Raw genomic sequence first — 13952 nt, forward strand, 5'->3', positions numbered from 1 at the left:
GCTCATGCAAGGTTCTTCCTGTCATGTAGGGAGCTCTCTGTGGCACAAGTGCTAGTCAGGATGCTACCCAGCATGGTCTTTAGAACTTTGGACCACAATTTTTAAAAAATAGAACTCCACAAACTATTTACAGTTTCTGAAAATGGCTTGGCCATATACCAAAAAACTGACACTAAGAGAGAGAGAGAGAGAGAGAGAGAGAGAGAGAGAGAGAGAGAGACCATCATCTGGATGTAAAGAACCACACAACTAGTTCCACAAGCCCAAGGGAATGTTGAGCTTTTGAGATCCAAAGAACAACTCCTTGTGCCAAATCGAAGTTTCAATAGGAGTGATGCAACACAAGGACCTGCCATTTGATGGCAAAAACAGTCAAATATTTTTCTAGACATGCCTAAGCCTTGAGATTCCTTGTTGGATTATGGCCCTATCTTGGTTCTGTGGCCTTTTATTCATAGCAGTTCCTCTTTAGAAATATAACTATGGCTGCAATCCTATACTGTGTTAAATATATAGATTTAAAGTAACATCCAAAGGTAATCCATCCAAAGGTAATCTTTGTAAGGGAGGAACCAAATGCAATTTTGATTATTTCTAGGAATCTGGATGTAGGAAAGCTGGTGGGGAAAAAATGGATCAGCTATTTTGGTTCATCAGTTTTCAGAAACAATGATTCATTTATTCAATCTGATTATACAATATATCAAAACAGGACGTACAGTCAGGAAAAAAAAAAAGAATGAGAGCTACACCTGCATACGTAAAAAGCATCTAGTTAAATTCGATTGATATTTGTTCAGATGTGTTGTTGCTGAAAATGAAGTCTCAGAGCCAGGAACGCCTAGTTTTATTTTAAGTTGTGTACATAAAAGGAGGAATACAATCGGGGTGGAATTTAACTCATGAATGGCATATTGCATGATAACAATTGTTCCAAGAGATATTAATTGGCTGAGACAGCGACTTTATTATAAATGCAAATGCACTATAAACCAAACATTTATTTTCATGATGATTAAATTATGGCTAATTATGACTCATTAGCATGCAAGGAAACAGTTTGCCAGACTAATATTCTAGGCAACCAGACATACATTCTGGGTGACAATTCATTTTACCCACATGGAATTAAATTCCTGGTCTAATAACACAAGACTAACTATACTGAGTGAAATGAAGCCATGGAGCCTGACAGCCAACCAAAGTCTTGGTCGTAGAAAGTGATTGATCATTGGCAATATAGCAGAATGCACATTATCTGTAGATTACTTCAGACTGTATATGCATGATTGTCACTTGATCATTGGAACATGAAGTCATTGGGCCATCAGGATACAACACCTCACACAGACTGTTCACTATCAGTGGCAAAACTCCACCAATATCCTATCCCTCTTCCCAACCTAGATCTACCTCCCCAGGTCCACTCAGACTTATGCCAGCAAAATCACGGGTGCAGATTCATGGAAACCCATTGGGGCAGCAGAGACTTGTCGTGGGTAAGGGAACAAATGCTCCCATATCTTGAGGAGGCCTCTGGGACTGCCCCCCACCTCCGTGGGATGCAGCTTGCACTCCACTGATGCAGCTGCAATGGCAGGGGGGCCTTAGATTGGATTGGGCTGCAAGTGACATATATGCACATGTGAACCAGGCCAATGATTTCAGCCCATGCTGTTACAGAGGATTTCTCCATAAAAGTGGCGCTCACCAACCCATTTGACATAAAATTGTCTGGTTGGGGGGAAGACAAGGTTGCTGCAAGGTCACAGTGCCCCACCTTAGGTGATAAGATAGGCCAAATCAGGTGAAACACAGGCAAAAATTAAGGGAGGAATGGGATTTTCACCACAGTTATCCTTAAAAGGAAGAACAGACAATTCATACAGCTGCACAGATCATTAAAACTGAAAGGGATACATTCCCTCATCTGCACAGCTTTGGCTTCTCTCCACATTCCAAGATTATTTTGTTGATATGAAGGCATAACCTTTCTGGGGGAAAATCCTAGATATCTATTTCAGTTCTCAAATGCTAATAAAAGCCTAAAAATAATCTAACCATGCAGTATACCAATACACCCAGCATAGGAACAGAACCACAGAAGTGAAGTTCTCAGAGTTACATACACACACACACACACAAAAAAAAAAAAACCAAGTCCATGAGCTATTTATGGAGCTGCTGAATTCTGTTAGTAAGCTTGTTAGACTTTCTGTTATAGAAGAGATATACTTTGAATGAAAAGAGACATGATGTCAGCAAAAATATGTTCAAAATTAATCCTTTTTCGGGTCTTTAAAAATGCAGACAAGTATATTTTGGGAACAAAACAGATCCAACAAACAAATGTATTATCAATACGGCACAGTAACACTTTTAACTTTCAGTTGCCTTGTCCGCACAGAAGTTTTGAAACTAAATGACTTCACACTTAGTGTGTAGATTTGAATGGGAACCATTTTGCTCACTCCACTGCCGGTCTGCAGATAATTTCTTTAGTTTTAATTTACTGCTATCATATGTTAGGTCATGATATTGAAGCATGATACTGGTCGTGATATTAATACTGCTTGTACAGCAGACCTCATAGATTGTCTGCCACAAATCAGTGTGCTCACAGAATGAGACCCTTAGTATTATCACACAGATAGCAGGATCAAATCAGATCAGACCAACAAACAGACAACACAGTATCCCAAATCACTACTGTTCATAGAAGATAGTCCAGATTAAATAACACCTTAGCTTAGTATGCTCCCAAGTTAGAGCCCAATCCTATGCATGTCTACTCAGAATTAAGTATATTATAGCCAATGGGGCTTATTCCTCAGTAAGTGTGGATAGGACTGCAGCCTAAGGTCCCGAACCTATCCAACTTTCCAGCTCTGGTGTAGCCACAATGCAGCCCTATAGTAAGAGAGCACATAGTTTAAGAAGGCCCCAGTGACTGCCCCTCCACCACAGGATGCAGCACACACCCCACTGGCACAACTGCACCAGAACTGGAAAATTGGACAGGACTGGGCCCTTAGTGAAACCTTTGGGAAGCCTATGTATTGTACCCTTATAGAGCTACTTTCCATACAGCTACCAGTTGGATGCTTAAATCTATGAAATTTTAGACCTAATGACATCATATTCCAAGATAATGTTGCTATAGAGCAGGGGTCTCCAAACTTTTTGGCCAGAGGGCTGCATGAAATATCTGGCGCAATGCTGAGGGCCGGAAAAAAATTTAAATATAAAATTTAAATAAATAAATTAGAGATGGAACTTAGATGAATGAATAAACGAATGAGTGGGCTCATTCACTCAGCCTCTCCGGCCCTCAGAACACCCTCCAGATGCAATCAGAGCACTGCTCTGGTCATGTTCAGTCAAGTGGGCCAGAGGCTTTCAGGGACAAGAGGCTGGCCGCAGGCCGGATAGAGGCTCGCTGTGGGCCGCATCTGGCCCCCGGGCCGGGGTTTGGAGACCTCTGCTATAGAGAACCAGGCCTCTAAAGATGAACATGTTGAATGTTTCAAAAATGTTCTCAGCTCACGAGTCACATTTAATTCATGTTAATGCTTACCATAAAAAGGAGATACGTAATTAATCTCTGCCACATTTTGAGAAAACTATATATAATAAAGTAATATTCAATAAAGTTCATTGTTACAATTATGATACCCAGGCCTGCCTTCCGGTTATCTCAGATCCTGCAAGTTTGGAGCTTGCCATGGACCAAAAGCTGACTAAGCAACCATGAGACAGCCAAATGCAATATGGCTGAAACTCTAAAATATGTTACAAGGATCAATATTTTATAAGTTGGTTTGCATTTTGAATGATCTCTCAAAATCTATTTTCCATGAATGGGAGCCATCTTAAATCCCTTGGCTACTGTGGAAAGCCCAAGTATTAGCAACAAACTTCTGGAAGGATTGGCTTAAAAATTGCCATTAACTGAATCGATTCCAAATGATTTTCAGAATGAAATTGAGCTGATGTTTAATATAGAGAAATCACTGCCACACTGTTGTCAAATTGAAAAGTTCAATCTTTAGAAAATACTTCACTGGCACTTCATTATAACCCCCACAAGTCATATAGCATGCCCTGAATTTTTACATTTACTCCTCAGCTATTTGAAAATACTGCTATTTGGCTAAGGCAGAGACAGCACAGATCAGAAGCCAGCAAATCATTGGGCTCACTCCCTGTCTTCTTCATAAACAGAATGCTTTAGTCAGCCCAGCAGGAACCTAAAGCACTAACTGCAGGGGTCTCAGATTAAGTAAAGGCCTCCTAAAGGAACATACAAGGGACAAAACTAAAAATGACAACTCATTTGTCATCCTCAGAATGGCACATGTTCAAGTTCAAGGACTGGTAAGTATCTGGAGCAGACAGGCAGCAAAGAAGGTCACCAGATAGCCTGGAAGTAGGGAAATACAGTCTAGTGGTCTCCCTCAATTGCAAGTCTTCCAAACAGTAAATACATGGAAAGATCCTATCCTCCACCAGATCCTATCCCCCATGTCAGCCTGCAAAACCCAACATGGGGCTTCTCTCGTCTGCTGGTGCAGATGTAGTAGCCCCATTACAAAAGTCCCCTTCCCTTGAAGAGACCTCCAGCAACCTCCCTGGCCCCAATGGATGCAGCAGTAGCCATTTTGGCACCGCTGCACCCAGTGGTACCAGGGAGCTTAGATTTGGGCTGTTAGTATTCCACACAGATTTGCTCATACAACGTTAATAGCAAATTTGCATCTTGTTGTCTTGTAATCTTCAAATAGCTTCCTATCCAAATTCTTTGAACAAGGGGCTCACGCTCCCTTCTCCTGTGGGAAGGAAGAAGAAATTGGACAGCTCATGTAAGTGTAACCCTGCACACATCTACTCAGAAGTGTCCTATTAAATTAACCTAAGAAGATGGACCAAGGGTCCATCCAGATCAGCTTCCTGTATCTCACACTGATCCCATCAGATGGCTCTGGGAGTACTCAACACAACAAGATATTTGCATTCTGTTACCACTCAATGAGACTTGTGCCCAGGAAAGTTTATATCAGGTTGTAGCTTTAGTTGAGCAGTAAATACTGTTAATTATGTCCACTTCCCTCAAAACAACACAATCTCCACCCCATCAACTGCAGTCCAGAGTGAGAGCCTATGGACTGTCGTCTGCTACCAGGGATATATCAAGGAGGAATGCGGCCAGCAGTAGTTTGGGGGATTTGGAGCTAATTTTCTGCTATTTTTCTACAAGGCAGGAGTTCTTCCAATGGCAAAAATCCTCTCCTAGCCTGCCTTACACCATTAGGCACTCTAGTAATGTGATGCATTATGTGATATTTTCTCTCATATTTTTCTTACTAAATGCAATTCACTTAGGTAGATTTGGATTTTAAATTTAGATTCCATGCAGATTTTTAAAAATCCCTTATGAACCTAAAGAGAACAGGTATTTCTTGCTGTATAGAAGGAGTTAAATTATGCAGCAAATTTGTAATAACCCAATAATATAGAGTGCAATGATTTGTTCTTTAGGAGCCACAAAATGAGGGGGGGGGGAGGAAGATTCTGAACTGTACTACTTCAGAAAGCAGGTGAAGGTCATAATTTTGAATCCTCCACCATGTAAAAAGTGTCCCATGTGTGGTAAGCTAGCACAGTAGGGAGATCTCAGCAAATCTTTCACTCTGATGTGCAAGTTTATTGCATGGAGGGACTTATTTTACAAGAGGGAACATTACAAATGCACCTATACTTGCAGTTCTACCTGCTTCAGTCTGCCTCATTCTGTATAAAATGTATTTCAGGACTTTCATCGCTATTCTGTTCTTGACAAAGGCATTGTACCTGCATCTCAACATCCCAACAGCAATACCATATTTGTACCACATCATGAAATTACTTGCAAATTTCAAAAATTTCAAATTTCAAAAATTACTTGCAAATGTTTTAAAAACATAAACATGACCACAAGACCTTCTTTTGCTGCCTATTCTGTAGAAAACTTCTGGACCTACATATATATTAAGGCATGTCATGAGGCATTCACAAGGGAAACAAGAAAGTTTCTGCCTTCAGCAATTACACAACAATTCTAGTGTGAGCCGCAAAAAAAGATATCAAAACACCTAGATGATGGTGATTGGTGGGAATTTTACACAGATACCTAAGAAATGATCTCTGTAATTTTGCTTCTCAATACGCATTCACATTTCTGGCAGACCTGAGACTCAGCAATGAAACAGAAGAGTGAGTAGGCTAAATAAATAGTGGAATTTAGAGGGGGGAAAATCTTCCCATAAGCCCCATCTTTAAAGATATGCAATAAAACACAAATGGATTATAAAATCTTCACTTTCCCACGATCTGTTTGCTTCATCTGATAAAGGTTTGGAAAGTAAATAATAATCTGCACATACAAGCATACATCCATTTCGTATATCACAATATGCTTTAACATTCAGAATTAGGCAATGATGGGCACAATCCTAACCAACTTTCCAGCACTGACTTAGCCCCAATGCAGCCCCCAAGGTAAGGTAACAAGCATGTCCTTACCTTGAGGAGGCCCCCTTGACTGCCTCCCCACTGCAGGATGCAGTGCACACCACGTTGGCACAGCTATGTCAGTGCTGGAAAGTTGGTTAGGATTGCGCCCAATGGATATTATTTGCTCTGTGTTTGCACACATGCTTGCAAAACATGTACAGCCTATGTGTACGCCTGTGGGTTGGGCAAAATGGGTTAAGATAAAGACAGATTTTGGGGGGGCAACTACTTATAAATACATTTCAGGGATACGTCGCGAAACTTGGTTTATTTGTTAAATGGGTGTTAATGTTCAATGCTTGTGCCTCACAACTGCATCTTAACTTGGAAGACAGTCCTACTTTGTTCAATGGGATTGACTTTCTTGTGAGCATTTTTACGATTGCAGCTTTAGATATGCAACAATGATCACACTAGTGATCTAGCACTAGTGTTTCCATGTTCATGTTTTTATTAAGAAGGAATATGATCATTGAAGTTTGAATTTAAATAAATTGACACAATAAAGCTCACCAAACATCAAAGCAAAAGAGGAAGAGGAAACAAAAAAGAGTTATTTTCAAACATTGGAAAAACCCCATGTCCACGGGGAAATTCCCATTCACTTATGAGCTTGAAGCATTTCAAAAACAAAATCTGCTTCAACTCTCTGTACCACATTTCTAATCCAACAGATGTTCATTACTAATACATAACACTTGGAAGTTTGCTTATTAATGCCATCACTATTACAACAGTAGTGTTAGGAAATCTATTTGTAAGTACAATCTACTAAGAACACTACTGAAACTCAAGAGGAATGAATAGGAGTTGCCCAATAGCTTTGGCCTTATATATATCCTAATCATTTCAAAGAAAAACCACACATCTTGCCCTCCCCCTTTGAAAAGGGCATTGTTTTGAAATTCTCGGAAATGTGGGTCCTTGTCCCAAGCCAAACTGCTTCTATTTAAAAAACAAAAAAATTAGTCTGCAATAAAATCACCTTTTTTCTTTATAGCAAGTATAAAGGAGATTGTTGATGTTCAAACTGAGAACTCTCAATTGAGAACAATTATAGTATCAAGTTAGCCATAGTCTTCATAATATATACTATAAGTTTTCATTTCAAACCATTTTGCATACAATTTCCATTTCAAACCAGAAAATCTCATCATTACTGAGTAATTACTTTAAAGGTTCTGACCATCATAAGTTAGAAGTGTACAAGGAGAAAGGGAGAATGCGTCTCCAGTACTTTCAGGAAAATGAATCCACCACGCAAGGAAGGTTGTTGATAGGTTGGAACAAAAGGCTGGCACCCTTTCACGCCATTAAAAATGGTTGTGGAGCAGCTGCAATCAGGAGTTTCTACATAACTCTGCTTTGCCTCCTCCCATTGTATCCAACAGTGGAATAAACTAGGCAGCAAACATTTAAGCAGCTGACGAAGTAACATCAAGTAATTGTTACACAACAATGTTATGTTACAGCACTGGAAGACAGTCATTTCACTGACTGGAAAAGAAATCACAAGCAAAGCCATTTCCAAATGCCATGTGATAACTGAAAAAGCGACCTACCTTTCTGTACACCAGCATATTTGGGGATTCATCAGCCACCCCATTGCTGCTCTGTCCATAGTTATTTCCTTGTGCCATGCCTCAACAGTTTGATCTGCTGGTAATCTTTTGCAGAACAAATTGCCTCTGTAAAAAAAAAAAAACAGACGTGAGCTCAGTAAGATATTTCTGTAGATCTCCTTTCCATGCTGATGCTTACTAACTCTGTTCCCCAGAGCACATATGAGTACTGATTTAACCAATCCCTGTGACCCCCTTCCCCCATGGGTGCATTGGGACAAAGTAAGTAATTCCCCTTGAATTTTTTTTTTCTCTACATATAAAAAAGCCAGGCATACACATTACTAACCCTGTTTTGAGTTAAATGAATCGCCATTGGAAAAGACTGCCAATGTGCTGAAGAAAATCTGTGTGAAGCAGGCATCTCCCCAGCAAATATTGCTTCCACAGATACCCCCCCCCCCCACACACACACACACAACTGGCCAGTCTGTGACCTTTCGCACCCTTTCCGCACATCAGCCCCATTCCTTACTAACTGTTTCCTCCGAGAGGAAGCTACTTCCTCAACTCATCACAAAACAAAGACACCTTAAGGCACGCAAAAAAAAAAAGACCACCCAAGTAAGTCCACCGCTGCAAGACAGAGTCACATGCTTCATCTTTCGTTAGCAAGGTCCCTCCAAAGACTCTCCTCCTCCTCCCCCAGTAAGCAGTCGCTCCGCCGAGGCAACTAACAAAGCACGCCGTGCCTCACTCTGGGCGTGCAGGTGGGAGCAGGACGCGGTGATCCAGCTAAGGACGGCCCTGAGCGCTGCCAGGGGCTGAGCGGCTCCGCGGAAGCAGCCCGGGCATGGTCTGGCTCTTCTTGGGGCTGAGACACTCTGGATGCAGCGGGGCCGGCGGCTCTTGCTCGCTCCCTCCTCCGCCCGCTCCCTTCCCTTCCCTCCTCTCCCCCTCGCTCCGTTTCCGCAGCCCTCCAGGCGTGCGTGCGTGCGTGCGCCTTGTGCCTTCCCCCAGCAAATGGCAGGCTCTGCCCTGCAGTGAGCGCGGAGACGCTGCCTGTGATTTCAGCACCGCGGACAGCGCCAGCGCCGCCGCCTCCCCGGACCCTTCGGCGCTGCCTGGAGGAGCAGGTGGCGCAAACGCCCCGAGCAGCAATCAGCGCCGGAGGGACGCCGATCCCCCCACCTCCTGCGGGGCGTTACCTCCTGGGCCAAGGTCACCCGCTGCACGGCGGCAGCCGCGGCGCTGCTTCTCTGCTGCCCGCCCGCCCTCCACCCCCGGCGCGGTCTGTGTCAGCCAACAGCAGACGACAGAAGGCGAGGCTCGCTCATCGCATCCTCCACGGAGCGGCCAGGGCTCCTCGCCGCCGCCGCTCCAGCGCTGCGACTCCCCCCGAGCTTTGCAGGAGCCCAGGCTGCAGCTCCCCCCGAGAGCGAAGCGAGGCGGCCGCCTGTCACGTGGGGAAATGGAACGTCAGCCGCGCCGCCGCTGCTGCTGCTCCATCGCCGCTCGCGAGCAGAACGAGCCCAGGAGGGCTTGGGCGACCAGCCAGGCTCCGCAGAAGGGAACGCGTCCCCGGGGAGCACCACGGAAACGGAATGCAAGAGAGATGGGGGCTGCAATCCCAGTCACACTTTCCTGGGAGTAAGCTCCATTGACTCGAATGGCACTTACTTCTGAGTAGACAGCCATAGGCTTGGGCTTCAGGGCTGCAATTCTATCCTGGGAGTAAGCTGCATTGACTATAGGGCTGAGCTATAGGTCGTGCGCAGGGGCCTCGCCCATGGCTCCACTTCTCCCACAATAAAAGGGGCTGCAGCTCCAGCCTCAGTGGAAGTTGTATTAAGACATTCTGGGCAGAAAGCCCTATGCAAGTCCCGACTCCGTGGGTGTTCATTGCCTTTATTCCTGGGTACAAAAAAGGCACTTTGGGCATGCCCAATGGCCAAGGTGACTAGATGTCCTCCTTTTCCAGGACACACCCTCTTTTTTAGTGTTGTGTCCTGGAAAAGAACTTAAATGTCCTCCTTTTCCCAGGGAGTGGGCCCCTATAGGCAGAGCATATTCTTGGAATAAAAAAATTATATGCAATAAATTATATGTAATATAGTTTTAAATTTAATGATAAGTAATATACAATTGGCATCCTTCAGTCTCGGAAGACTATGGTGTCACGCTCTGAATGGTGGTTCTGGAACAGAGTGTCCTCTTCAGTGCGCGAAGCCTGGGTAAAGTAGGTATGGAGGGTGTTTACATTAGCCACATGGAATCAATATACAAATGTTTGTAGCTTTTATTCTGTCATGTCCTACATTTTGGGGTGCCTTGTCCTCTTTTGCTGTTATGACATCTGGTATCCCTGCCAACGGCACTCTCTTTTCTTAGAGTTCAATCCTGCATGGTGTGTTTTGGCCTGGCTGCACAATAGGAGGATGTTTTGCAACATGACTAAGGCCCCAATTGTATCCAACTTTCCAGCACTGAGGCAGCCACAATGCATTCTCTTATCTTGATTCATGACTGCCTGTCCACAGTGCATATACCTTTAAAAATGGGATGGAAAAAGGAATTTCACCAGGTGCAGCTTTTAAAACCCTTCCATGCTGAGCTGCACCTGCCAAAATTTCCTCTTGTATGCAATGGTTAAAGGTATAGGCACTCTGTCTCCATTACATCTGCTCATCCTTCCCCCCCACCACCACTGGATCCTCTCTCTCTCTCTCTCTCTCTCTGCCATGGTTGCATCAGTGCTGGAAAGTTGGATAGGATTGGGCCCAGATTCATGGGAAAATAATGAGATTGTGGAAGAATGTGGCAGCTGTCATTTGATGATAAGCACAATAGATCATCAGATTTTTGCTATCTAGCCATTTTTTTGCTCTGATTGTATTTGTATTGTTTGCTCTTTTGGACTTAATATGGTGATGATATGAGATTTGTAGCTGCTTTTGAGCTATTATAAAAATAGAATGGAGATCTGTAAATCTCTACTGGGAGCTGCATTGTGAATGCATCTAACAGGGAAAGGTGAGATATAAACTATTAATATAAAATAAGGGAAAGGAAGCTGTGCAGAGTGATGACTGTTGGAAGGGCCATTCTGCCCTTCTCTACTATTTCCCAGACAAAACAGCAAATATTTCTAATTTTTATGTTGAAGCCATGAAGACTAGAAATTCCTTTTTTTTCTTTTTCTTTTAAGTGAAAGCAGACATCTTCAGGATTTAGACCAGGGGTCTCCAAACTTTTTGGCCAGAGGGCCGCATGAAATATCTGGCGCAGTGCTGAGGGCCAGAAAAAAATTTAAATATAAAATTTAAATAAATAAATTAGAGATGGAACTTAGATGAATGAATAAATGAACGAGTGGGCTCATTCACTCAGCCTCTCTGGCCCTCAGAACACCCTCCTGATGCAATCAGAGCACAGCTCTGTCATGTTCAGTCAAGTGGGCCAGAGGCTTTCAGGGGACAAGAGGCTAGCTGTGGGCCAGATAGAGGCTCGCTGTGGGCTGCATCTGGCCCCCAGGCCAGGGTTTGGAGACCCCTGGTTTAGACACATCTCCAGAAACTATACTAGAAATCAAGATGATGCAATTTTCAAAGTTGCACAGAATGGAGCATGTTTCCATCTCTGACATATCTAGTCTTTTAACCAGCATCCACAGCAGTTTTGATATTTCCATTTTCACTGCAATTCTGTCATAAGAATGAATTAACGCAAGTTGTCCTTGGCAGCAGCTATGTGATGATACAGGCAACCCAATCCTAAGCTGCACTGGTGTTTGATGCAGCGGAGGCCATGAGGCTAAGCTGCACTGGTACAGTATCAAACACAGCTTTGGAGGGGACTGGAGGTCTCCTTGGAGTAAGGGGATATTTTTCCCCTTATGCTGAGTAATGTGCCAGCCTGCCCTATGGGGCTACATGGACTTCTACCTGCTAAATAGCAGGCACAAGTCTGAGTGGCCCTATGTAATGCCAAAAGGCCCAGGAGCACTGGCATAGCTCCCATAGGGCCAGGAATATCCTGTGATACTGGCAGTAGCGTAGCTAAGGGGGTGCAGGGGGTAGCACGTGCACTGGGCTATAGGGTGGGAGGGGCTACAGCGCGTTGGCAGCAATGCCCGTGCACGACTATCGGGCTGCTGCAAGGCACACAGGAGAGAGGCTGCTGCGGGCACACAGCAGGGGAGAGGAGATGGGGGGCAACAGTCGACTCACTGCTCCTCGCTGCTATTTCCCCCCAAGCGACTTAGAGTGGGCTGCAGGCGTGGGGCAGGCACTGCAGAGCAGCCTAGCAGCTGAGATGTGGTGGCGTTGGGGGCAGTGGCCAGGGGCTGCACGGTCAGCTGCTGCTTGCGCTCCGCAACTGCTGTGAAGTCGAGCCCCAGCAGTGCTCCACAAGAACTTCCATCTCTGCTGCCTGCTGGGGGGCATGGGGGGCAACAACTGAGCTCCTCCAGACAGGCACACGGGAGGGAGGCATACCGAAGAGAGACTTAGAAGCCCAGCCCTATTCATGCCTACTCAGAAGTAAGTCCCAGTGTAGTCAATGGGGCTTACTTCCAGGAAACCGCATAGGATTGTAGCCTAGGTTCAACTGCAGGTGGGCTGCTGGCAGCCAAGAGGGAACTTCTTGATGTCGCTCCTCTCCCATTCTCCCCTTGCCTCCCCTCCTCCCTACCTTCCTGGCTGCAATCTCACTCTCACTCTCACTCTCACTCACACTCACACACACACACACACACACCACCAGTCATAGTGGGCTTGGGCCCTGTGATCTTCTCCTCTAAACATTGTCCAGGCGGGAGGGAAAAGCTAGCAGCCTTCCACACAGTGCAGGGACCAGCACACAAACCTGGGGGGGGGCAACAGTTAAACCCGTGTGCGCCTACAACTGCAGCCATGTTACTTCCTAGTAAGCATGCATAGATTGTACTCCAAGGCTGCAGTCATATGCACACTTTCCTGGGAGTAAGCCCCATTGACTATAATGGGACTTACTTCCAAATAGGCATGCATAGATCATGCCTACTTGGTCATGCACATTTCGGCAAGAAATCAAAACTTCACATATAGGCTGATGGGTTCTGAGGGGGTGGTGGTGGACAGGTTGATGAAAGTGTCGACCCAATGTGCGGCGGCAGTGAAGAAGGCCAATTCTATGCTTGGGATCATTAGGAAGGGTATTGAGAACAAAACGGTTAGTATTATAATGCCGTTGAACAAATCGATGGTAAGGCCACACCTGGAGTATTGTGTCCAGTTCTGGTCGCCGCATCTCAAAAAAGACATAGTGGAAATGGAAAAGGTGCAAAAGAGAGCGACTAAGATGATTACGGGGCTGGGGCACCTTCCTTATGAGGAAAGGCTACATCATTTGGGCCTCTTCAGCCTAGAAAAGAGGCACCTCAGGGGGGACATGATTGAGACATACAAAATTATGCAGGCGATGGACAGAGTGGATAGAGGGATGCTCTTTACACTCTCACATAACACCAGAACCAGGGGACATCCACTAAAATTGAGTGTTTGGGAGAGTAAGGACAGACAGAAAAAAATTTCTTTACTCAGTGTGTGGTTGGTCTGTGGAACTCCTTGCCACAGGAAGGGGGACAAAGCCTTGGCAAAGGGACAGAGGTGACATGAGTACAATGAGGGGGATTTTCCATTGAGCATGTTGAGCATTACACATCAAACTCCTTGCCACAGGATGTGGTGATGGCATCTGGGCTGGACGCCTTTAAAGGATTGGACAAGTTTCTGGGGGAAAAATCCATTATGGGTTACAAGCCATGATGTGCATGTGCAACCTCCTGATTTTAGAAAT

At 44.6% G+C, this 13952-nt stretch overlaps 1 protein-coding gene across 4 annotated transcripts in view; it reads right to left on the reverse strand.

Annotated features, from left to right (window-relative positions):
- RGS7 (regulator of G protein signaling 7) overlaps positions 1-9390 on the reverse strand; it is a 180802-nt gene extending 171412 nt beyond the window's left edge. For 3 of the 4 annotated variants that reach the window (XM_066611476.1, XM_066611474.1, XM_066611477.1), the window contains exons 1-2: positions 9323-9390; positions 8115-8240 (exon numbers count right to left, since the gene is read on the reverse strand). In XM_066611476.1, the coding sequence (XP_066467573.1) occupies positions 8115-8192 (78 nt within the window). In that variant the 5' untranslated portion in view covers positions 8193-8240; positions 9323-9390. Of the gene's footprint in view, positions 1-8114; positions 8241-8871; positions 8937-9322 lie in introns of those variants that run through there. The other variant, XM_066611475.1, reaches the window with a different exon arrangement.
- Positions 9391-13952: the final 4562 nt, after the last annotated feature.

Source organism: Tiliqua scincoides, chromosome 1 (assembly GCF_035046505.1).
Source record: "Tiliqua scincoides isolate rTilSci1 chromosome 1, rTilSci1.hap2, whole genome shotgun sequence".
Taxonomy (NCBI): Eukaryota; Metazoa; Chordata; class Lepidosauria; order Squamata; family Scincidae; genus Tiliqua; species Tiliqua scincoides.